The 25,197-nt window shown below is 51.1% G+C and overlaps 2 protein-coding genes across 4 annotated transcripts in view; one reads left to right on the top strand and one right to left on the bottom strand.

Annotated features, from left to right (window-relative positions):
* Window positions 1-1,972: 1,972 nt before the first annotated feature.
* Window positions 1,973-16,193, top strand: LOC144609285 (uncharacterized). The gene is made up of 6 exons (XM_078427715.1): window positions 1,973-1,991; window positions 5,108-5,243; window positions 7,062-7,144; window positions 8,551-9,387; window positions 12,253-12,441; window positions 13,408-16,193. Exons 1-6 carry the CDS (start codon window positions 1,973-1,975, stop codon window positions 13,470-13,472), a joined length of 1,329 nt encoding a protein of 442 aa, XP_078283841.1. The 3' UTR covers window positions 13,473-16,193.
* Window positions 16,194-20,369: 4,176 nt separating this feature from the next.
* Window positions 20,370-25,197, bottom strand: part of cntrob (centrobin, centrosomal BRCA2 interacting protein) — a 31,623-nt gene continuing 26,795 nt past the window's right edge. For all 3 annotated transcript variants that reach the window (XM_078427892.1, XM_078427893.1, XM_078427894.1), the window contains 2 exons: window positions 24,328-24,406; window positions 20,370-22,606 (listed from right to left, as the gene is read on the bottom strand). In XM_078427892.1, coding sequence (XP_078284018.1) covers window positions 22,454-22,606; window positions 24,328-24,406 — 232 coding nt within the window. In that variant the 3' untranslated portion in view covers window positions 20,370-22,453. The remainder of the gene's footprint in view (window positions 22,607-24,327; window positions 24,407-25,197) is intronic.

Raw genomic sequence — 25,197 nt, 5'->3', positions numbered from 1 at the left:
GTGAGTGAGTGTGTGTGTGTCTGTGTGTCTCTATGTGTGTGAGTGTGTGTCTCTCTATGTGTGTGAGTGAGACTCTATGTGAGTGTGTGTGTGTGTCTGTGTGTGTGTCTCTGTGTGTGTGTGTGTGTGTGTCTCTATGTGTTGTGAAGTGTGTGTCTCTCTATGTGTGTGAGTGAGACTATGTGAGTGTGGTGTGACGGTCTGTGTGTGTGTATTTGTGTGTTGAGTGTGTGTGTGTGTCTCTATGTGTGTGTGTCTGTGTGTGAGACTCTCTATGTGAGTGAGTGTGTGTGTCTATGTGTGTGTGTCTCATTGTGAGTGTGTGTGTGACTCTCTATGTGAGTGTGTGTGTGTGTGAGTGTGTCTATGTGTGTGTGTCTCATTGTGAGTGTGTGTGTGACTCTCTATGTGAGTGTGTGTGTGACTCTCTATGTGAGTGTGTGTGTGTGTGTGTGTGAATGTGTGTGTGTCTCATTGTGAGTGTGTGTGTGTCTCTCTATGTGAGTGTGTGTGTGAGACTATGTGAGTGAGTGTGTGTGTGTGTGACTCTATGTGTGTGTGTGTGAGTGCAGTTTAATTTAGTTTACGTTTAATTTAATTTAATTTCGTTTATGCTTATATTTAGTTTAAGTATAAGTTTTAGTTTCACTTTGTTTCGTTTTGATTTAGTTTTGGTTTTGAGTTTTGGTTTAGTTGTGGTTTAGTGTTAAAGTTCTGTTAAAGTTTAATTTAAGTTTAGGTTAAGTTTAAAAAGTTTAGTTTAAAGTTTAGCTTAAAGTTTAGTTTAAAAGTTTAGTTGAAAGTTTAGTTTTTAAGTTCAGTTTAAGCTTAGCTTAAGTTTAGTATTTTAAGTTTAGTTTAAGCTTAGTTTAAGCTTAGTTTAAGCTTGTTTAAGTTTAGTTTTAAGCTTAATTTAAGCTTAGTTTAAGTTTGTTTAAGCTTAAGTTTAAGCTTAGTTATAGCTTAGTTTAAGCTTAGTTTAAGCTTGTTTAAGTTTAGTTTAAGCTTAGTTTAAGCTTAGTTTAAGTTTGTTTAAGCTTAGTTTAAGCTTAGTTTAAGTTTAGTTTAAAACTGTGACCCCATGTTCTGGACTTCCCAACATCCGGAACAATCTTCCTGCATCTAGTCTGTCCAACCCCTTAAGAATTTTGTAAGTTTCTATAAGATCCCCCCTCAATCTTCTAAATTCCAGCGAGTACAAGCCGAGTCTATCCAATCCTTCTTCATATGAAAGTCCTGCCATCCCAGGGATGGGACTCTATGACGGTTGGAGATGGCGGCAGGCAGCCTAGGGAAGGAGTGGGGGTGGGGGTAGGGGTGGAGGAGGGGGGGGGGGGGGGACTGCTGTCATTGTGAGAACGGAGATTGGGGAAACGATGAGGCTGTGGTCTGTGGGTAGACCGTGAACTCCGCACACACACTGCGTGCGGTTCACACAAGCCCTGTTGCTGAATTCACTGAGAACAAACTTCGAGTTGTAATAGACAATAGGTGCAGGAGGAGGCCATTCGGCCCTTCGAGCCTGTACGCACCGCCATTCAATGTGATCATGGCTGATCATTCACATCAGTACCCCGTTCCTGCCTTCTCCCCGTACCCCCCTGACTCCGCTATCCTTTAGAGCTCTATCCAGCTCTCTCTTGAATGCATTCAGAGAATTGGCCTCCACTGCCTTCTGAGGCAGAGAATTCCACAGATTCACAACTCTCTGACTGAAAAAGGTTTTTCCTCATCTCCGTTCTAAATGGCCTACCCTTATTCTTAAACTGTGTGTCGGCCCCTTGTTCTGGACTCCCCCAACATTGGGAACATGTTTCCTGCCTCTAACGTGTCCAACCCCTTAATAATCTTATACGTTTCGATAAGATCCCCTCTCATCCTTCTAAATTCCAGTGTACACAAGCCCAGTCGGTCCAGTCTTTCAACATATGAAAGTCACTCCATTCCGGGAATTAACCTAGTAGCTGTCGACATGAGCGGAACTGAGCGCAGTATTTTGTTCTTTAAAAAAATTGCGTGTCAAACATAATTTATGATAAAGCACGATATAATATAATAATAATAATATTCATTTATTGTCATTGCAACGAGTACAACGAAATTAAAAAATAGCCAATCCTGATGCAAAATAACACAACACAAAGCCGTGGTAAACACACCTGCCACCAATTAACAGTCATACTTCGTCAGCCAAGTATGTTTTTCAACAGAAAAGGAAGTTAATTTGCCATTACAGTCATAAGCACCATATACACCGATCAGCCAAAACATTATGACGCGATGAGCCAAAACATTATGACCACCTGCCCAATATGCTGTTGGTCCTCCGTGTGCAGCCCCATAGCAGCACAGGGTGCGATGCACTGTGTATTGTGACACATTCCTCCCCTCACCACCATTAACGTTTCCCGTGACTTGTGCCACAGTCGACCTTCTGTCGATTCGGACCAGACGGGATCGCCCTTGTTGCTGGCTGGCTTGGAATCCCCCACCTCCACTTCCCACCACCCCCCTCGTTAACCATTTCACTGCACTGCTGGCCTGCACACAAGCCCGTTCAGAATTTCACCTCCAGCTCCCCCCCCCCCCCCCCCCTTCTCACGAACAAAAGTCCAGAGGATTTAGCAGTGGCCACAAGCTCTGTAACTCACTGGACTTTAGGACAAACCTACGCTGCACGCCCTCAATAGCAAGAATATCCTTCCTCAAATTTGGAGACCAAAACTGCACACAGTGCTCCAGGTTGTGGTCTCACTAGGGCTCGGTACAACTGCAGAAGGAGACCTCTTTGCTCCTAGACTCAACTCCCCTTGTTATGAAGGCCAACATTCCATTGGCTTTCTTCACTGCCCTGGGGTAGATTGCCCGGTGGGGCGGGAGGACTGAGATTCCCCCCCCCCCCTCCCACCAATGCAGGGGCTTGATCGCCAGCTACGGGAGCCAAGATTGTCCCGTCAACCGAGGACAAAAAAGGGGGAGAGATTGAACTTTTTTTTCGCCTTCCATCACAGTGAGGAAGGTGGAGGAGTCACTGTGGTGGATGTTCGTGTTAAAATGTATTTTGTGCGTGACCTGTTGCTTTTTATTGGTACGACTGTACGGCTTGTACTCGCTGGAATTTAGAAGACTGAGGGGGGATCTTATAGAAACTTACAAAATTCTTAAGGGGTTGGACAGGCTAGATGCGGGTCCCTTGAAGACAGAAGCAGGGGAATTTATTATGGGGAACAAAGAAATGGCAGACGAGTTAAACCGTTACTTTGGATCTGTCTTCACTGAGGAAGATACACACAATCTCCCAAATGTTCTAGGGGCCGGAGAACCTAGGGTGATGGAGGAACTGAAGGAAATCCACATTAGGCAGGAAATGGTTTTGGGTAGACTGATGGGACTGAAGGCTGATAAATCCCCAGGGCCTGATGGTCTGCATCCCAGGGTACTTAAGGAGGTGGCTCTAGAAATAGTGGAAGCATTGGAGATCATTTTTCAATGTTCTATAGATTCAGGATCAGTTCCTGTGGATTGGAGGATAGCAAATGTTATCCCACTTTTTAAGAAAGGAGGGAGAGAGAAAACGGGTAATTATAGACCAGTTAGTCTGACATCAGTGGTGGGGAAGATGCTGGAGTCAATTATAAAAGACGAAATTGCTGAGCATTTGGACAGCAGTAACGGGATTATTCCGAGTCAGCATGGATTTACGAAGGGGAAATCATGCTTGACAAATCTACTGGAATTTTTTGAGGATGTAACTAGCAAAATTGACAAGGGAGAGTCAGTGGATGTGGTGTACCTCGACTTTCAGAAAGCCTTCGACAAGGTCCCACATAGGAGATTAGTGGGCAAAATTAGGGCACATGGTATTGGGGGTAGGGTACTGACATGGATAGAAAATTGGTTGACAGACAGAAAGCAAAGAGTGGGGATAAATGGGTCCCTTTCGGAATGGCAGGCAGTGACCAGTGGGGTTCGGTGCTGGGACCCCAGCTATTTACGATATACATTAATGACTTAGACGAAGGGATTAAAAGTACCATTAGCAAATTTGCAGATGATACTAAGTTGGGGGGTAGTGTGAATTGTGAGGAAGATGCAATAAGGCTGCAGGGTGACTTGGACAGGTTGTGTGAGTGGGCGGATACATGGCAGATGCAGTTTAATGTAGATAAGTGTGAGGTTATTCACTTTGGAAGCAAGAATAGAAAGGCAGATTATTATCTGAATGGTGTCAAGTTAGGAGGAGGGGGAGTTCAACAAGATCTGGGTGTCCTAGTGCATCAGTCAATGAAAGGAAGCATGCAGGTACAGCAGGCAGTGAAGAAAGCCAATGGAATGTTGGCCTTCGTAACAAGAGGAGTTGAGTATAGGAGCAAAGAGGTCCTTCTACAGTTGTACCGGGCCCTGGTGAGACCGCACCTGGAGTACTGTGTGCAGTTTTGGTCTCCAAATTTGAGGAAGGATATTCTTGCTATGGAGGGCGTGCAGCGTAGGTTCACTAGGTTAATTCCCGGAATGGCGGGACTGTCGTATGTTGAAAGGCTGGAGCGATTGGGCTTGTATACACTGGAATTTAGAAGGATGAGGGGGGATCTTATTGAAACATATAAGATAATTAGGGGATTGGACACATTAGAGGCAGATAACATGTTCCCAATGTTGGGGGAGTCCAGAACAAGGGGCCACAGTTTAAGGATAAGGGGGAAGTCGAGATGAGGAAGTTTTTTTTCACACAGAGAGTGGTGAATCTGTGGAATTCTCTGCCACAGAAGGTAGTTGAGGCCAGTTCATTGGCTATATTTAAGAGGGTGTTAGATGTGGCCCTTGTGGCTAAAGGGATCAGGGGGTATGGAGAGAAGGCAGGTACGGGATACTGAGTTGGATGATCAGCCATGATCATATCAAATGGCGGTGCATACAGGCTCGAAGGGCCGAATGGCCTACTCCTGCACCTAGTTTCTATGTTTCTATGAAAATGAAATTCCTCGTGTGTTGCAAAACATACTTGGCATAAAGTGCGATTGTGATTTGATTTGTGATTTTTACAACTGGGTACACGAGACGTATTAAACCATCGCGTGGATTAAACTGGTGACCTCTGTTCTTGCAGCTGTACTGGGTGACAAAGCATCAAACAGCATCGCCTCCTGTTGTCAGGGCTTCCAAGAAGTCACCAAGGCCGATCTTTGTCGGGTGAAGAAATACGACCGCATCCTTACCTGTGGAAACAGAAAACCCGCTCTACTGTGAGTACCCCCGCTAAAACGGTTTACACGTACATTGAACAAAGGGTCTCGACCCGAAACGCCGCCCGTTCCTTCTCTCCAGAGATGCTGCCTGACCCGCTGAGTTACCCCAGCACTTTGTGTCTGTTAAATCTTCGATTTAAACCAGCATCTGCAGTTCTTTCTTACACGTAAATGACTTGGGTATCAACGTAGGCAGGTCGGTCATAAGTAGTGTTGCCAACTGTCCCGTATTAGCCGGGACATCCCGTACTTTGGGCTAAATTGGTTTGTCCCGTACGGGATCGCCCTTGTCCCGTATTAGGCACAGACGGCGCTGTAGGCCCGGACGCTGTAGGCCCGGACGCTGTAGGCCCGGACACTGTAGGCCCGGACACTGTAGGCTCGGGGGCCGCTGTAGGCCCGGATAGTGTAGGCCCGGACACTGTAGGCCCGGACAGTGTAGGCCCGGAGGACGCTGTAGGCCCAGACGCTGTAGGCCCGGACACTGTAGGCCCGGACAGTGTAGGCCCGGGGGCCGCTGTAGGTCTGGACAGTGTAGGCCCGGACGCTGTAGGCCCGGACACTGTAGGCCCGGACACTGTAGGCCCGGACAGTGTAGGCCCGCAACCCACCTCCCGGCCCGGGCGGCCGCCATTGGTGGAGCGGGAGCACGTGGCCGCTGGCTGGGTGAGGTCACATGGGGCGCGCGGCGGTGACGTCACCTAGTCCCTTATTTGGGAGTGAGACAGTTGGCACCCCTAGTCATAAGTGATAGGAGTAGAATTAGGCCTTTCGGCCCATCAAGTCTACTCCTATCCACCATTCAATCGAGGCTGATCTATCTCTCCCTCCCAACCCCATTCTCCTGCCTTCTCCCCATAACCCCTGACACCCGCACTGATCAAAAATCTGTCAATCCCTGCCTTAAAAATATCTCATGTCTCGGCGAGGAAGGAACTACAGATGTTGGTTTACACCAAAGATAGACACAAAATAGACACAGTGAAGAAAGCTAATGGCATGTTTGCCTTCATAACAAGAGGAGTTGAGTATAGGAGCAAAGAGGTCCTTCTGCAGTTGTACAGGGCCCTAGTGAGACCGCACCTGGAGTACTGTGTGCAGTTTTGGTCTCCAAATTTGAGGAAGGATATTCTTGCTATTGAGGGCGTGCAGCGTAAGTTCACCAGGTTAATTCCCGGAATGGCGGGACTGTCGTATATTGAAAGACTGGAGCGACTGGGCTTGTATACACTGGAATTTAGAAAGATGAGAGGGGATCTTATCGAAACATATAAGGTTATTAAGGGATTGGACATGTTAGAGGCAGGAAACATGTTCCCAATGTTGGGGGAAGTCCAGAGTCAGGGGTCACACAGTTTAAGAATAAGGGGTAGGCCATTTATAACGGAGATGAGGAAAAACCTTTTCAGTCAGAGAGTTGTAAATCTGTGGAATTCTCTGCCTCAGAAGTCAGTGAAGGCCAATTCTCTGAATGCATTCAAGAGAGTTAGATAGAGCTCTTAAGGATAGCGGAGTCAGGGGGTAGGGGGGAGAGGGCAGGAACGGGGTACTGATTGAGAATGATCAACCATGATCACGGTGAATGGCGGTGCTGGCTAGAAGGTCCGAATGGCGTCCTCGATCACCGATTGTCTATGTTTCTATCTCGGAGAAAACCCGCCCGCGCGGGTCACGGGGAGAAAGTACAAACTCTGAACAGACAGCGCCCGTGGTCGGGATGGAACCCGGGTCTCCGGCGCTGCAAGGCAGCAACTCTACCGCTGTGCCAACGGGCCGTCTGTGATTCTGTTCCCTCTCCTTTGTTCACTATTCCAGTTTTCACACGGGCAACTCAAAATTCTGCGTTGATCCAAGCAAGGCAGCCGTGCAGAAAATTCGGACCTTCATCGACAGCAAACGTAAGTCTGACACTCACTGTGTTTCTCGGCCGGAAGGTTGCTTACTGGAGTCACACAGCGTGGAAACAGGCCCTTCGGCCCAACTAGCCCACGCCGGCCAACATGCCCCATCTACGCTAGTCACACAGCGTGGAAACAGGCTCTTCGGGCTAAAGGAATCAAGGGATATGGGGGGAAAAAGCAGGAACGGGGTAATGATTTTAGATGATCAGCCATGATCATATTGAATGGCGGTGCAGGCTCGAAGGGCTGAATGGCCTACTCCTGCACCTATTTTTCTATGTTTCTATGGCCCATATCCCTCCATACCCGGCCTTTTAACTGTTGTGATAGTCCCAGCCTCAGCTATCTTCTCCGGCAGCTCGTTCCATACACCCACCACCCACTGTGTCAAAACGTTGCCCATGAGATTCCTATTAAATCTTTCCCCTCTCAGCTCAAACCTACGTCCTCTGATTCTTTGATTCCCCGACTCTGGGTAAAGGATTCGATGCGTTCATCCTGTCCGTCCCCCTCGTGATCTTCTACACCTCTATAAGATCGCCCCTCATCCTCCTGCGCTCCATGGAATAGAGTCCCAGCCTGCCCCAACCTCTCCCTGTAGCTCACACCCTCTAGTCCCGGCGACATCCTCGTAAATCTTCTCTCTGCTATTTCTAGCTTAATGTCCTCCTTCCTGCAGCAGGGTGAACAAACCTGAACACTTTACAACCACTGTGTGGCCTCAACAATGCACTGTGGGAGGGGCGGGGGGTGAGGGAGGGAGTGGGATCGTGGGCCATGTTGGGAAGGTCAGTGGTGGAGGGAGCATTGGAATGAACGGCCATGTTGGGAAGGTCAGTGGTGGTGGGATCAATGGAATGAACGGCCATGTTGGGAAGGTCAGTGGTGAGATCAATGGAATGAATGGCCATGTTGGGAAGGTCAGTGGTGGTGGGATCAATGGAATGAACGGCCATGTTGGGAAGGTCAGTGGTGGGAGGAGCAATGGATTGGCCTGCCATGTTGGGAAGGTCAGTGGTGGAGGGAGCATTGGAATGAACGGCCATGTTGGGAAGGTCAGTGGTGGGAGGAGCAATGGAATGGCCTGCCATGTTGGGAAGGTCAGTGGTGGTGGGATCAATGGAATGAACGGCCATGTTAGGAAGGTCAGTGGTGAGATCAATGGAATGAACGGCCGTGTTGGGAAGGTCAGTGGTGAGATCAATGGAATGAACGGCCATGTTGGAGGGAGGGTGTGCCGCGCTGTGGGAGGGGCGGTGAGGAGGGAGGGAGGGTCGTGCTGTGGGAGGGGCGGTGAGGAGGGAGGGAGCTCCGCGCTGTGAGGAGGGGCGGGGGATACAGGTTTGTTGGTTGTGGTCCAGACTTCAGTAACCAGAGTTGACTTTGCCTCCAAACGATTGCAGGGAAATGCAAGAAAAAAACGAAGATGCCTTCGGGACAAGCGAGAGTGGGATCGCCACCCGTTGGAGGCTCGATCTCAACTGAGAGGAACCACGTAACCAAGGAAACGGCCACCATGATCGCACATTCCATTGATCCTTCCACCACTGACCTTCCCAACATGGCCATTCATTCCATTGATCTCACCACTGACCTTCCCAACATGGCGGTTAATTCCATTGATCTCACCACTGACCTTCCCAACATGGCAGTTCATTCCATTGGTCCCTCCACCACTGACCTTTCCAACATGGCCCTTCATTCTATTGCTCCTCCCACCACTGTCCTTCCCAACATGGCCGTTCATTCCATTGATCTCACCACTGACCTTCCCAACATGGCTGTTAATTCCATTGATCTCACCACTGACCTTCCCAACATGGCTGTTCATTCCATTGGTCCCTCCACCACTGACCTTCCCAACATGACAGGCCATTCCATTGATCTCTCCACTGATCTTCCCAACATGGCAGGCCATTCCATTGCTCCTCCCACCACTGACCTTCCCAACATGGCAGGCCATTCCATTGCTCCTCCCACCACTGACCTTCCCAACATGGCCGTTCATTCCAATGCTCCCTCCACCACTGACCTTCCCAACATGGCCGTTCATTCCATTGATCTCACTAATGACCTTCCCAACATGGCAGGCCATTCCACTCAAGATCCTCGTGCAACAGTCCTTCCAAGTATGGCGGGCCATTCGACCACTGCCCTTCCCAAGATGGCTGCCCACTCAACGGATGTGCCTTCTTCCGTGGATCAGAAGAAAGAAAGTCCTGGACTCGCCCCAAAAACAGGTTGGAACCATAGTGCAGAATGTGTCCGTTAGGGGCCAGTTGTACAGATAGACCTCATTCATGTCACTGAGACCATAGCTTAGGCCATTCACTGGAGGTCCCTGGAGGTGCTTTGACCCTACTGAAGGATCTCAGCTGGGTCTGTTGTCCCCAGAGGGCAAGGGGATGGAGAGAGGGCCCCTGGTTGATGTACACAAGATGGAGGTGTGTAGGCACCGGGCAGATGCAGGGAACTGTTCCCCATCTCAGAGGTAGATGACCACTTAAAAAAATTAATTATAAATACAAAAGAGCTTTTATTCAAACAAGCACAAATACAGAGTAGTAACACAATCAAGATTGCCAATTGGCTGTTTACAATCAAAAAGTTATCAGATTAAAATGGCGTCAATATTATCTACAGTACACTCGACCACCCCCCCACCGCGGCGACCAGCGATCACGGAAGGCATCCAGAGTCCCTGTGGGCACCTCGTGTGCGTGTTCCCTCTCCAGTAGGGTTGCCAACTTCCTCACTCCCAAATAAGGGACAAAAGGTGACGTCACCGCCCCGCGCCCCACGTGACCTCACCCAGCCAGCGGCCACGTGCTACCGCTCCACCAATGGCGGCCGCCCAGGCAGTGAGGCGGGTTGCTATGCAACCTCCGTTAGGCGGCACCCGGGCCAACAGTGTCTGGGCCTACAGTGTCCGGGCCTACAGTGTCTGGGCCTACAGTGTCCGTGCCTACAGTGTCCTGGCCTACAGTGTCCGGGCCTACAGTGTCCGGGCCTACACTGGCCCCCAGACCTACAGTATTTGGGCCTACAGTGTCCGGGCCTACAGTGTCTGGGCCTACAGTGTCCGGGCCTACAGTGTCCGGGCCTACAGTGGCCCCCGGGCCTAATATGGGACACTGGCGGTCCAGTACGGGACAAACCAATTTAGCCCAATATACGTGATAGCCAGGCTAATCCGGGACAGTTGGCAACTCTACTCTCCAGGGACACGCGAGCACGGACGTAGGCCCGGAAGTAAGGGGCAGGCGGCCGACTCTGGTGTGACCGTCGACCGCCCGCTGCCTGGACCCGGGAACGGCCATCTTGACCAGGCCCAGGAGCAAGCCGACAGGGAGATCTGACCCCCCTCCCTCCCGACCCTCCCCCCCTCTGTACCGGGTGCCCAAATATCAGGAGCGTGGGGCTAAAGTGCAGCCAAAACCTGAGGAGCAGTCCCTTCAGAGAGTCGAACAGGGGCTGCAATAGAAACATGGAAAATAGGTGCAGGAGGAAGCCATTTGGCCCTTCGAGCCAGCACTGCCATTCATTGTGATCATGGCCGACTGATCATCCACAATCAGTAACCCATGCCTGCCTTCTCTCCATACCCCTTGATTCCACTAGCCCCTAGAGCTCTATTTAACTCTCTCTTAAATCCATCCAGTGAACTGGCCTCCACTGCCCTCTGTGGCAGAGAATTCCACAGATTCACAACTCTCTGGGTGAAAATGTTTCTTCTCACCTCAGTTTTAAATGGCCTTCCCTTTATTCTTAGACTGTGTGTGTGTGGCCCCTGGTTCTGGACTCCCCCAACATTGGGAACATTTTTCCTTCATCTAGCTTGTCCAGTCCTTTTATAATTTTTTACGTCTCTAAAAGATCCCCCCTCTCATCCTTCTAAACTCCAGTGAATCTCGATAGATGACACCAGAGGCCATTTGGAGGCAGTTCAATTTAGTTTATTGTCACGTGTACTGAGGTACAGTGTGGAGCTTTTGTTGCGTGCGATCCAGCCAGCGGAAAAACAATAGATGATTACAATCGAGCCGTCCACAGTGTACAGATGCATGATAAGGGAATAACGTTGAGCGCAAGGTGAAGCCAGCAAAGTCCGATCAAGGATAGTCCGAGGGTCTCCAAAGAGGTCGATGGCAGTTCAGGCCAGCTCTCTGGTTATGGATAGTGGAGGCAGAGTCACCAACAGCGTTTAACAAGGGTCGAGACCTTAGCACGGTGGCGCAGCGGGTAGTGCTGCTGCCTCACAGCGCCAGAGACCCGGGTTCGATCCCGACCACGGGCGCTGTCTGTACGGAGTTTGCACGTTCTCCCCGTGACCTGCGTGGGTTTTCTCCGAGATCTTCGGTTTCCTCCCACGCTCCAAAGACGTGCGGGTTTATAGGTTAATTGGCTTGGTGTAAGTGTAAAAAATTGTCCCTAGTGTGTGCGTAGGATAGTGTTAGTGTGCGGGGATCGCTGGTCGGCGCGGACCCGGTGGGCCGAAGGGCCTGTTTCGGCGCTGTATAGAGTCATAGAGTGAGGAAACAGGCCCTTCGGCCCAACTTGCCCACACCGGCCAACAATGTCCCAGCTACACTAGTCCCACTTGCCTGCACTTGGTCCATACCCCTCCAAACCCGTCCTATCCGTGTACCTGTCCAACTGTTTCTTAAAACGATGGGATAGTCCCAGCCTCAACTACCTCCTCTGGCAGCTCGTTCCGTACACCCACCACCCTCTGGGTGGAAAAAGTTACCTCTCGGTTTCCTATTAATGCATTCAAGAGAGAGCTAGATAGAGCTCTTAAGGATAGCGGAGTCAGGGGGTACGGGGAGAGGGCAGGAACGGGGTACTGATTGTGAATGATCAGCCATGATCACATTGAATGGCGGTGCGTACAGGCTCGAAGGGCCGAATGGCCTCCTCCTGCACCTATTGTCTATTGTCTAAACTAAACTGACATGGTGGGCCGAAGGGCCTGGGCTATGAATCCCCTCTACATTGGGGGATTAAGAAGGTGTTGAGTGGGATAGTACCGGCTCGGAGCGGTGGGGCTGAATGGCCTGTGTTGGTCACCCAGCTGACTGTTGTTGTTCTTCCCGGTGTTGCAGGAGGAGGGGGTGAGGGGCGGTTGGTGGTGGGGCCCACCGGCTCGCCGGCCCCCCAACGTCGGCAGGATCCCCGCGTGGACGGGGCCAGGGTCAGCGGCTCGGCGCTCGGCAACGCCATGGCGGCAATGGCAGCGGTAACGGTCGGAGCGATCGTGGCGGCCCTGGCCTACGCCAAGCTACGGAGGAAAGGCAAGTCTCGTCTACCGCCCCTCCCTCTCCCTTCCCTCCCCCTCTCCCATAACCCCCCCCTTCCCACACGCCCCACCCCCCCCTCCCTCCCCCTCCCCCTTAGAAAACATAGACAATAGGTCCAGGAGGAGGCCATTCGGCCCTTCGAGCCAGCACCGTCATTCATTGTGATCATGGCTGATCATCCACAATCAGTAACCCGTGCCTGCCTTCTCCCCATATCCCTTGATTCCACTAGCCCCTAGAGCTCTATCTAACTCTCTTTTAAATCCATCCAGTGAATCGGCCGCCACTGCCCTCTGTGGCAGAGAATTCCACAGATTCACAACTCTCGGGGTGAAAAAGTTTCTTCTCACCTCAGTTTTAAATGGCCTCCCCTTTATTCTTAGACTGTGTGTGTGTGGCCCCTGGTATCTCTCCCCCCCCCCCCTTCTCCCACCCCCTCATCTGCCTCTCTCCCCCTCCCCATCCTCTCTTCCCCCCACCCCCTCTCTCCCCTTTTCCCACCCCCTCATCTGCCTCTCTCCCGCCTCCCCATCCTCTCTAACCCCCCACCCTCTCTCCCTTTCCCACCCTCATCCGCCTCTCTTCCCCCTCCCTCCTCTCTTGCCCCCCACCCCCTTTCCCACCCCTTCTCCCACCCCATTATCCGCCTCTCTTCCCCCTCCCTCCTCTCTTGCCCCCCACCCCCTTTCCCACCCCTTCTCCCACCCCGTCATCCTCCTCTCTCCCCCCTCCCCTTCCTCTCTCGCCCCCTTTCCCATCCCCGTTATGACCTGTTGCCATTGCATCCATCAGTTCCGCTCCCCTCTGTCTTCCCCTTCCCCCCCCCCCCCCCCCATCGCTCCCACTTTCCCCGGCTGTTCTCCCGCCACTCTCCACCTTCTCCCGACATGCCCGCTGCTGTCAGTGGGGAAAAGAACAAAAAATAATATTCCTTCCCCCCCCCCGATTGTTTCATTCCAGGTTACAGGGAAGAGGTGAACGGCGACGAGAATGAAAACGCCGCGCTATCCTTCCCATTGGTTTGATGTCCGTTCCGGAAAATTCCCACTTGCCGCAAGAAAATCGGGACTTCCAAACTCACACACAGCGAGCGGCCGGTGTGAACGGTGGGCGTGGGGCACGGTTTAACGTCAGGGTGCCTGTTACAATGTTGTACCCCCCCCCCTCCGTTACTGCCATTTCCCTCCCATCCCCGCCCCCTCCCCTCCAGCCTCCTCGGAAAGCAAGTGTTTTGACCCAAAGTTCATAAGTTGTAGAGGCCAGAATTTGGCCATTCGGCCCATCGGGACCACTCCGCCATTCGATCACGGCTGATTTATCCCTCCCTCCCAACCCCATTCTCCTGCCTTCTCCCCATAAACCCCTGACACCCGCACTGATCAACAATCTATCTATCTCTGCCTTAACTTGGCCTCCACAGCCGTCTGTGGCAAAGAATCCCACAGATTCACCACCCTCTGACTGAAGAAATTCCTCCTCGTCTCCCTCCAAAAGGAACGTCCTTTAATTCCGAGGCTAGACTCTCCCACTAGTGGAAACATCCTCTCCACATCCACTCTATCCAGGCCACTCACTATTCGGTACGCTTCAATGAGGTCCCCCCTCATCCTTTCTAAACTCCAGCGAGTCGCTGGCAGTGGTAATGAATTCCACAGAGGGCTGTGGAGGCCAAGTCAACGAGGATTTTTAAGGCGGAGATCAGCAATTTTCTTGATTAGTAAGTGTCAGGGGTTATTAGTTTAAACACACAGAGAGTGTAAACAGGCCCTTCGGCCCACCGAGTTTGCACTAGTTCTTCACATCCACTCTACCACTGCACCAGAGACCCAGGTTCGATCCTGACCTCAGGAGGTGTGTGCATGTGTGTATATATCTGCTTAGGTATATGTGTGTTTATATATACACCGATCAGCCAAAACATTATGACCTATTGAGCCAAAACATTACGCCCACCTGCCTAATATGCTGTTGGTCCTCCGTGTGCAGCCCCATACGCAGCAGGGTGCGATGCACTGTGTATTGTGACACATTCCTCCCGTGACCACCATTAACATTCTCTGTGACTTGTGCCACAGTCGACCTTCTGTCGGTTCGGACCAGACGGGATAGCCTTCGTTGCCCTCGCGCATCGATGAGCCTTAGGCGCCCAACACCCTGCCTGTCGCCGGTCTGTGGTTTGTCCCTCCTCGGACCACTGTCTGTCGGTCGGTACTCACCACTGCTGACCGGGAGCACCCCACAAGCCTTGCCGTTTCAGAGATGCTCTGACCCAGTCGTCTGGCCAGAACAATTTGGCCCTTGTCAAAGTGGCTCAGGTCTTTACTCCTGCCCATTTCTCCTGCATCCAACACGTCAACTTTAAGAACTGATTGTTCACTTGCTGCCGAATATATCCCACCCCTTGACAGGTGCCATTGTAACCAAAGATACTAGAACAAGATAGACCACTCCGTTGAAATCGCCTATACTGAAGTGTAGTACGCAAAGGAGCCCAAATGCAGACTTAAAAAGCTGGAGTAACTCAGCGGGTCAGGCAGCATCTCCGAAGAAAGGGAATGGGTGATGTTTCGGGTCAAGACCCTTCTGCAGACCAAAGACTATGATTCTAAATCTATTTAATTTGATTTGTTACTCATTTGAAATTACCGTTACTTCCTAAGGCTTTACCCAAGGTACATTGGCCTTCATGGGTCAGGGTATTTGAGTGTAGAAGTTGTGTTGGTGTGTTACCGTTGTACAGGGCAGTTTGGGCCGAAGGGCCTGTTTCCACGCTGTATAACTCTTGACACTCCCCCCCCCCCCCCCCTGCCATCTCTCCCTTCCTTGCATCAGTTGCAGTCTTCATTGGGCCCCAGTTGTGAGCTCGGGTCTGGACAGGCCACTCGGCCCTTCCAGCCTACCCCACTGTACACTCTAATTGCGGCCGTCCTGACTGCACCTCGAATTGATCCCAGCAACAGATTTGTTCCTTCCCGCCGGTCAGTGATCAGGCCACGGATCGGCCCTCCCACAGCTCAGGGGCGTTTCCCAATCTTCCAATCTACCCCCCTTTGCACTTTAAAAAAAAACTACCTGCACTTTCATTGCGAAGGTATTTATTCACAAAATACTGGAGCAACTCTTCAGTCTGAAGAAGGGTCTCGACCCGAAACGTCACCCATTCCTTCTCTCCTGAGATGCTGCCTGACCCGCTGAGTTACTCCAGCATTTTGTGAATAAATACCTTCGATTTGTACCAGCATCTGCAGTTATTTTCTTATACATTCTTGCACTTTTATTGCAGTCACAAGACTCCATTCTAATGTACTAGTGTGTGGTTTGATTGTAATCATTGTCGGATGATTGGCCTGGAAAGCAAGCAAATTTTATCTTTTTTAAAACACCCTTTCATTGTGCGCTTAATAAAAGGTAAGACACAGAAAGCTGGAGTAACTCAGCGGGTCGGGCAGCATCTCTGGAGAAAAGGAACAGGCTAGAGACCCTTCTTTAGGTCTGAAGGAGGGTCTCGACCTAAAATGTCACCCATTCCTTCTCTCCAGGGTTGCTGCCCGACCCGCTGAGTTGCTCCAGCTGTTTGTGTCGATCTTTGGTTTAAACCAGCATCTGCAGTTCCTCCCTTCACGTGTGTTTAAGATATTAAGAGATGTAGTGAGAATGGAACAATGAAATGTCTACTTATAGCAGCATAACAGGCCTGTAAATGCAATAACATGCTGATAATATAATAATTTAAAATTCAATAAATTAATCACCATTTTACTAATGAAAAACTGATGTCCTTCATGTAACTAGGCTGTAGAAGTTCGTAGTTGGGGTTAGTGTTGTGCAGAGTTCAAGAGCCTGATTTTTGTTGGGAAGAAGCTGTTCTTGAACCTGGAGGTCATGGTTTTCAGGCTCCTGTACCTTCTCCCCGATGGCAGGAGTGAAACGAGAGCGTGGTCAGGGTGGTGTGGTTAGGGTAGGATAGTTGCCAACTATCTCACTCCCCAATAAGGGACAAGGTGACGCTCCACGTGACCTCACCCAGCCAGTGGCCACGTGCTCCCGCTCCACCAACGGTGGCCGCCTGTGCCGGGAGGCGGGTTGCTAGGCAACCTCCGTTAGGCGGCGCCCGGGCCTCCGGGCCTACACCGTCAGTACCTACAGTGTCCGGGCCTACACCGTCCATACCTACAGTGTCCGGGCCTACACCGTCCGTACCTACAGTGTCCGGGCCTACACCGTCCGTACCTACAGTGTCCAGGCCTACACCGTCCGTACCTACAGTGTCCGGGCCTACACCGTCCGTACCTACAGTGTCCGGGCCTACACCGTCCGTACCTACAGTGTCCGGGCCTACACCGTCCGTACCTACAGTGTCCGGGCCTACACCGTCCGTACCTACAGTGTCCGGGCCTACACCGTCCGTACCTACAGTGTCCGTCCCTACAGTGTCCGGGCCTACACCGTCCGTACCTACAGTGTCCGGGCCTACACCGTCCGTACCTACAGAGTCCGGGCCTACACTGTCCGTACCTACAGTGACCGGGCCTACATTGTCCGTACCTACACTGTCTAGGCCTACAGCGCCCCCCCCCCCCGGGACTAATACGGGACAAGGGCGGTCCCGTACGTGACAAACCAACTTAGCCCAATATACAGGATATCCCGGCTAATACGGAACAGTTGGCAACTCTAGTCGAGACCCTTCTTCAGACAGATGTGAGGGGAGTTGGCGGTACAGAGTTAAAATGTTGTCGGAGACAGTAAGACTGGTGGGAGAACTGGGAAGGGGGAGGGGATGGAGAGAGAGGGGAAAGAAAGCAAGGGCTACTTGAACTTACTTAGAGACGTCAATGTTCATACCGCTGGGGTGTAAGCTGCCCGAGCGAAATACGAGGTGCTGTTCCTCCAATTTGTGCACTGGGCCTCACCCTGACAATGGAGGAGGCCCGGGACAGAAAGGTCAGTGTGGGAGTGGGAGGGGGTGTTAGAGTGTTGAGCAACCGGGAGATCAGTCTGCTGAGAGTTCTCAGCGGGCGAGTGGGTGGAAAGGAATGGTTGATGGTTCCGGTCAACCCTTGCATCAGGCCTCCAGCGGTTTGATGTTGCTTCAGATCCCAGCATCTGCAGTCCCTTGTGACTCCAGTTTGCCGAAACATCTGTTTTTCCTGCCTCCGTTTTGACTGAATGCTCAACTCCACAAACAGAATCAGCCGGCTGCTTATCTTAAAGAAAAATGACTGAACAACACAGCTGCCTCGCAGCGCCAGAGACCCGGGTTTCGATCCCGACCACGGGCGCTGTCTGGACGGAGTTTGTACGTTCTCTCAGTGACCTGCGTGGGTTTTCTCTGGATCGTCTCCAGAGCCAGCACATCCTTCCTTAGATATGGTGCTCAAAATTGCTCACGATATTCCAAATGCGGCCCGACCAGCCACTAGAGTCCCTGCTGCCGATACACAATCAAGTCCAGACCATCACGCAAACCAAAGATACTAGAGGAGCAAGATAGACCACTCGACCCTAAAAACCGTAGTGCGTCACGGCGCCATTTTAGTAGGCAGAAACTTGCAGAAACATTTTAAAAGAAAAATAACAAAAATCTGTGAGTTTATAGATGAGATATATTCTGCATTTTAATGGTATCATCACACATACTGTTCCCCCACAACACTGATTACACTGCGAGAGGCGGGTTTTGCCTGCTAAAATGGCGGCCGTTACGCTCCTTTGCGTACTACACTTCAGTATGGGCGATTTCAACGGAGTGGTCCATCTTGTTCCTGTAGTATCTTTGACGCAAACCAAACTCAGACCAGACCAGTTAGAGAAGTCAACGTTCATACCGCTGGAGTGTGAGCTGCCCAAGCGAAATATGAGCTGCTGTTCCTCCAATTTGCGCTGGGCCTCACACGGCTTTGGCTCTCTCTAGCTCTTACTTAATCCTTGTTCCTCACCACTATTTTGATTGTAAGCAGCTGAGGGGAGATATTCCAGACGTCTCGGGCAGAAACGGTGGGGGAGGGATAGCTGGTCCGGACTGGTTGGGCATCAATCATATCCCAATTCAAAGGAGACACTTGTTACAGAATCTGTGGGTCAGTAAGAGGCCTTTCAGCCCCTCCTGCCCCAGCTAGTCAAAACAGGGCCAATTGGTTTTCAGTGCTTTCATGCTTCTGTATCTTCTGCCCAGCGGCAGTTTAGTTTAGAGACACAGCGTGCAAACAGGCCCTTCGGCCCACCGAGTCCATGCCGACCAGCGATCGCCCGTTCATACTAATTCTATCCTGCAACCCAGGGACAATTTACAGAGGCCAATCAGCCTGCACGTCTTTGGAGCGTGGACCCGTCTTGAGTTACTCCAGCACTTTGAGTCCCTCATATGCTTGTTACGAATTCCTGATCTTCCAATCTACCTCATTGCAGCCCTTGCGCTTTTGAAAAACTCTGCACTTTCTCTGACACGGCACTGTTTATTTTCTCTTACGTACTACCTGATGTACGGTTGGCCTGGATAACAGGAAAAATAAAATTTCTTACTATCTCAGCACACGTGAGAAGAATAAATCAATACAGATGCTCCGTGACTTACGATACTTCGGATTTTGATCTTCCCCCCGTGCTTTTCCCCGGACTTGCAGACCGGTCTGCTGCTCAGACGAGCAGTGTCTCACGCGGTACAACACTCTCTGGTGACGCTGGACAATGGCAGTGAGACGCAGCTCCCAGCCCGCCACGGATAATTGGGAGCTGCCACGGCTATGATGTTGGGGGGGTTAGGTGGCTATGATGATCGGTAGGTTAGGTGGCTATGATGATCGGTAGGTTAGGTGGCTATGATGATCGGTAGGTTAGGTGGCTATGATGTTGGGTGGGTTAGGTGGCTATGATGATCGGTAGGTTAGGTGGCTATGATGTTGGGTGGGTTAGGTGGCTATGATGATCGGTAGGTTAGGTGGCTATGATGATCGGTAGGTTAGGTGGCTATGATGATCGGTAGGTTAGGTGGCTATGATGATCGGTAGGTTAGGTGGCTATGATGATCGGTAGGTTAGGTGGCTATGATGTTGGGTAGGTTAGGTGGCTATGATGTTGGGTAGGTTAGGTGGCTATGATGATTGGTAGGTTAGGTGGCTATGATGATCGGTAGGTTAGGTGGCTATGATGATCGGTAGGTTAGGTGGCTATGATGATCGGTAGGTTAGGTGGCTATGATGTTGGGTAGGTTAGGTGGCTATGATGTTGGGTAGGTTAGGTGGCTATGATGTTGGGTAAGTTAGGTGTATTAAATACAAATTCGACTTAACGATGTTTTCGATTTACGATGGGTTTATCGGTACATAGAAACACAGAAAATAGGTGCAGGAGGAGGCCATTTGGCCCTTAGAGCCAGCACCGCCATTCATTGTGATCATGGCTGATCATCCACAATCAGTAACCCGTGCCTGCCTTCTCCCCTTATCCTTTGATCCACTAGCACCTAGAGCTCTATCTAACTCCCTCTTAAATTCATCCATTGAATCGGCCTCCACTGCCCTCTGTGGCAGAGAATTCCACAGATTCACAACTCTCTGGGTGAAAAAGTTTCTTCTCACCTCAGTTTTAAATGGCCTCCCCTTTATTCTTAGACTGTGTGTGTGTAGCCCCTGGTTCTGGACTCCCCCAACATTGGGACCATTTTTCCTGCATCTAGCTTGTCCGGTCCTCTTTAATTTTATACATCTCTATAAGATCCCATCTTACCATAAGAACGTAACCCCATCCATTGTAAGTCGAGGAGCACCTGTACTTTGGAAAGAAGCGTTGAATCGTAAAACAGACCATTACCCTGCCAGCAGTAAGTCGCCAATCCTGGGAATGCAAAAGTACACACAGCATGAAAGCTGTTCTTTTTAAAAATAGTTTATTGTACAAAGTTTATTGTATAAAATCCATATTAAAATAAGGCACTTATGATATTTACAAAAAACACACACATACACACACACTTAAATATAAACACTCACAGAAATCAGGGAACAAAGTGACAGCACAAAGCAAATGAGACAAAAATCACCTGGGATGGAAGGAATTAGGTTCAGCCGGCACAGAAACCCTTGGATAGAATATATTAAGTGCTAAGAGTTAAATAGTGTTAGGCGTTTGAAGAGGATTCATCATCTCCGATGTGCATTGAGGAGAAAATACTGCACATGCCAGAAGGAAACTCCTGCCCTTAAAACTTATTTAATAGACTTCAGTTGGACGGAGTCCTGTGTTGAGTCGAAACACACACAAAATGTTGGAGTAACTCAGCGGGTGAGGCAGCATCTCGGGAGTAGGGTTGCCAACTGTCCCGTATTAACCGGGGCATCCCGTATTTTGGGCTAAATCTGTTTGACCCGTATTAGGCCCGGGGCTGCTGTCGGCCTGGACGCTGTACTGTAGGCTAACGGAGTGTGTTCGGGGAGCGGGGCCGAGTGCGTTCGCCTAACGGTGGTTGCGTAGCAACCCGCCTCCCAGCCTGGGGCGGCTGCCATTGGTGGAGCGGGAGCACGTGGCCGCTGGCTGGGTGAGGTCACGTGGGGCACGGGGCAGTGACGTCACCTTGTCCCGTATTTGGGAGTGAGATAGTTGGCAACCCCTACTGCCAGTATACGAGACTTATACCGGAAGGCAAAGAGAGGCACGTTTTTCGACTGTGACCGGGCACTCTGGTAGATTAACTCTCCATGCCTGTCGCTCACTCACCACCACTCTCTGGCGCTCAAGATAATTAACTGCAAAGCATCGATTGGGTAAGCACAGTCGCTACACACAACCGCACCGTGAAAGCAATGAGGAAACTGGGGGAGCTGAAGGGAGGACGAGAGAGGCCGATGAGATCGGTGGAAGCAACGATGAATGGAATGGGCCAGGGCGGCTGCTGCTGAGAGCAACATATCTCGTGTTCGAAACTCGTGTTTGACGGCCAACATATCTTGTGTTCGAAATTCAACTCTTGACATTGCCGGATGGATTAGCGCCTTGTTAATTTTTTTTTGTCGACTGTCGTGAAAAGTTAAAACACTCCGGGGGCTGGGTGCGGCAACCTGGTTAAAGATCCCTCTTGCAACAGGTGCAACCTGGTTAAAGATCCCTCTTGGAACAGGTGCAACCTGGTTAAAGATCCCTCTTGCAACAGGTGCAACCTGGTTAAAGATCCCTCTTGCAACAGGTGCAACCTTATTAAAGATCCCTCTTGCAACAGGTGCAACCTGGTTAAAGATCCCTCTTGCAACAGGTGCAACCTGGTTAAAGATCCCTCTTGCAACAGGTGCAACCTGGTTAAAGATCCCTCTTGCAACAGGTGCAACCTGGTTAAAGATCCCTCTTGCAACAGGTGCAACCTGGTTAAAGATCCCTCTTGCAACAGGTGCAACCTGGTTAAAGATCCCTCTTGCAACAGGTGCAACCTGGTTAAAGATCCCTCTTGCAACAGGTGCAACCTGGTTAAAGATCCCTCTTGCAACAGGTGCAACCTTATTAAAGATCCCTCTTGCAACAGGTGCAACCTGGTTAAAGATCCCTCTTGCAACCGGTAGACACAAAATACTGGAGTAACTCAGCGGGTCCAGGCAGCATCTTGAGAGAGAAGGAATGGGCGACGTTACGGGTCGAGACCCTTCTTCAGATTGGACATGTCCCGCCCCCTCCCCCGACATCAGTCTGAAGAAGGGTCTTGACCCGAAACGTTCGGTCTAAAGAAGGGTCTCCGGACCTGAAACCTCACCCATTCCTTCTCTCCCAAGATGCTGCCCGACCAGCTGAGTTACTCCAGCCATTTTGTGTCTACCTTCGATTTAAACCAGCACCTGCAGTTATTTTTTTCCTACACCTCTTGCAACAGGTGCAGGCTCCTCAGGAGCAGACTGCCGCTCACGGAGGCCACTGTTGTTCTATCTGCCAGGGGGGGCCAGTGGTGCTGCCGAGAGAGGGCCTGGCGGGGAGTCGGTGCCTCACAGCTCAGTGCCTGCTATGCCGGGGGGGAAGGAGGGTCACTCTGTTATCTCCAGATGGCCGTCCTGGCTTCTCTGCTGCCTCCTCCTCCCTGAAGCGCCGGCACCGGTCTCTTCTTTTCCTTACCGGGGTTGGTGCTGTGGTGTTCCGGTCGGTTCGTGTTGAGAAGTTTCTGGGCAGAGGGCTGAGGCCTCTTTTCCTGAGGGAAAAGTAGGAGGGCAGAGGTTAGCAAACAAGTAGCGGTCGAAGGTATCACAAAATGCTGGAGTAACTCAGCAGGTCAGGCAGCATCTTGGATACTCCAGAGATGCTGCCTGACCCGCTGAGTTACTCCAGCATTTTGTGATACCTTCGATTTGTACCAGCATCTGCAGTTATTTTCCTACAAAACAAGTACCGCCGCTCGCTTGTTCAGAGATGCAGCGCGGAAACAGGCCCTTTCGGCCCACCGGGTCCGCGCCGACCAGCGATCCCCGCACACTAACACTATCCCGCACACACTAGGAGCAACATTTTTTTACATTTACCAAGCCAATTAGCCTACAAACCCGCACGTCTTTGGAGTGTGGGAGGAAACCGAAGATCTCGGAGAAAACCCACGCAGGTCACGGGGAGAACGTGCAAAGTCCATACAGGCAGCACCCGTAGTCGGGATCGAACCCGGGTCTCCGGCGCTGTGAGGCAGCAACTCTATCGCTGCGCCACCGTGCCGCCCTTTAAAAAAAAAACCAATATCAAGAGAAAATCTAATTGATGGGATGTGAGGCCCGCGTTGAAGAACAGTCCTGCCTGACTGTTGTATATTAGGGCGGCACGGTGGCGCAGCGGGTAGAGCTGCTGCCTCACAGCCCCAGAGACCCGGGTGCCATCCTGACTACGGGCGCTGCCTGTACGGAGTTTGCACCTTCTCCCCGTGACCTGCGTGGGTTTTCTCCGGGTGCTGCGGTTTCCTCCCGCACTCCAAAGACCTGCAGGTTTGTCGTTTGATTGGCCTGGTGTAAATGTAAATTGTCCCTAGTGTGTGCAGGATAGTGTTAACGTGCGGGGATCGCTGGTTGGCGGGACTCGGTGGGCCGAAGGGCCTGTTCCGGGCTGTGTCTCGAAACTGAACTAAAAGAGTCATAGAGCTTAACAGCATGGAAACAGGCCCTTTGGCCCACTGATCAAATTGACATCCTGGGTTAGTCCCATTTTGCCCACATCCAACTAAAGCCTTTCTATCCACATATGTGTCCAAATGTCTTTTGAAACTCATAATTGTATCCACTTCTCTAGCTCCTAAAAATGGGCAGCACTGTGCTGCAGAGGTACGGGAAGGACGTCCTTGCTATTGAGGCAGTGCAGCGCAGGTTCACCAGGTCAATCCCCGGGATGGCGGGACTGTCACATGAGGAAAGATTGGGCTTGTATTCCCTGGAGTTTAGAAAGATGAGAGGGGATCTTATAGAGACGTATAAAATTATAAAAGGACTGGACAAGCTCGATGCAGGGAAAATGTTCCCAAAGATAGGGGAGTCCACTAGACGTTGGGCCCAAAACTCTCCCCCCCTTCCTCCCCACCCCTCCCTCCTCCTCACCCCCCCCCCCTTCTGTATAAAATGATGAAAGGACTGGACAAGCTGGAAGGGGAAAAAGAACTGTGAGCATTCACGTCTCCCATGCTGTTGATGATGTTATACACCTCGATGGGGTGAGTGAGGATTGGCAGTCAGGCCAGGCTCCACAGATCACCTTCTCACAGAATGAAAGAGTTGCTTCTTCGGACTTTCCCACCACAAGACATAGAAACAGAATTAGGCCACTCGGCCCATTGAGTCTGCTCTGCCATTCGATTATGGCTGATGCATCTTCTCCTCTCAGCCCCATTCTCCTGCCTTGTCCCTGGCAACCGTTGACTGCCAGCCAGCCTCTGGTGCTCACCTCGTTCTTTGCCGCTGGGATGAACCTGTGACTCTGGTTCTGTTGAGTGGAGGAAGCCAGACTCTCCAGTCCCAGTGGCCTGAAACACAAGAGACATTTCAGTTTAAAGATAGTTTAGAGATAACTAAACAAAGGTTTGGAGACGCAACGTGGAAACAGGCCCTTCCACCGAGTCCGATGTCTCCGGCTGCATTAGCTGTAAGGCAGCAACTCTACCGCTGCACCACCGTGAGGAGGGAGTGCACAGTGGACGTGTCGATTCGGGACCCTTCTTCACACATGCAGTGCGGAGGGCAGTGACTGGGACTCGGGCCGGTTGGTGAAATGCATAGGCCGGTGGCACAGCGGGTAGAGCTGCTGCCTCACAGCGCCAGACACCTGGGATTGATCCTGACTCTGGGCCCTGTCAGTACGGAGTTTGTATGTTCTTCCTGTGACCGCGTGGGTTTTCTCCGGGTGCTCCGGTTTTCTCCCACATCCCAAAGACGTGCGGGATTGTAGGTTAATTGGCTTGTGTAAAATTGTCCCGATCTGTGTAGGATAGAACTAATAAGGGGTCGGCGCGGACTCGATGGGCCGAAGGTCCTGTTTCCACGCTGCATCTCTAAACTAAACCACATGAAAGTTTAGCTTAGTTTAGTTTAGAGATACAGCGCGGAAACAGGACCTTTCGGCCCACCGGGTCCGCACCGACCAGCGATCCCCGCACACTAACACTATCCTACACCCACTCGGGACAATTTTTACATTTACACCAAACCAATTAACTAACAAACCTGCACGTCTTTGGAGTGTGGAAGGAAACCGAAGATCTCGGAGAAAACCCACGCAGGTCACGGAGAGAACATACAAACTCCGTACGGACGGCGC

The sequence above is a fragment of the Rhinoraja longicauda genome, chromosome 34 (assembly GCF_053455715.1).
Source record: "Rhinoraja longicauda isolate Sanriku21f chromosome 34, sRhiLon1.1, whole genome shotgun sequence".
Classification (NCBI taxonomy): Eukaryota; Metazoa; Chordata; class Chondrichthyes; order Rajiformes; family Arhynchobatidae; genus Rhinoraja; species Rhinoraja longicauda.
This window is presented reverse-complemented; position numbering and strand designations above follow the sequence as displayed.

What these genes read in the sequence shown, in the direction of transcription:
- LOC144609285 (XM_078427715.1), top strand. An exon ending in GACCTTCATCGACAGCAAAC is followed by an intron (nt 7,145 to 8,550) that starts GTAAGTCTGACA and finishes AAACGATTGCAG; the next exon opens with GGAAATGCAAGAAAAAAACG. An exon ending in TGGACTCGCCCCAAAAACAG is followed by an intron (nt 9,388 to 12,252) that starts GTTGGAACCATA and finishes CCGGTGTTGCAG; the next exon opens with GAGGAGGGGGTGAGGGGCGG.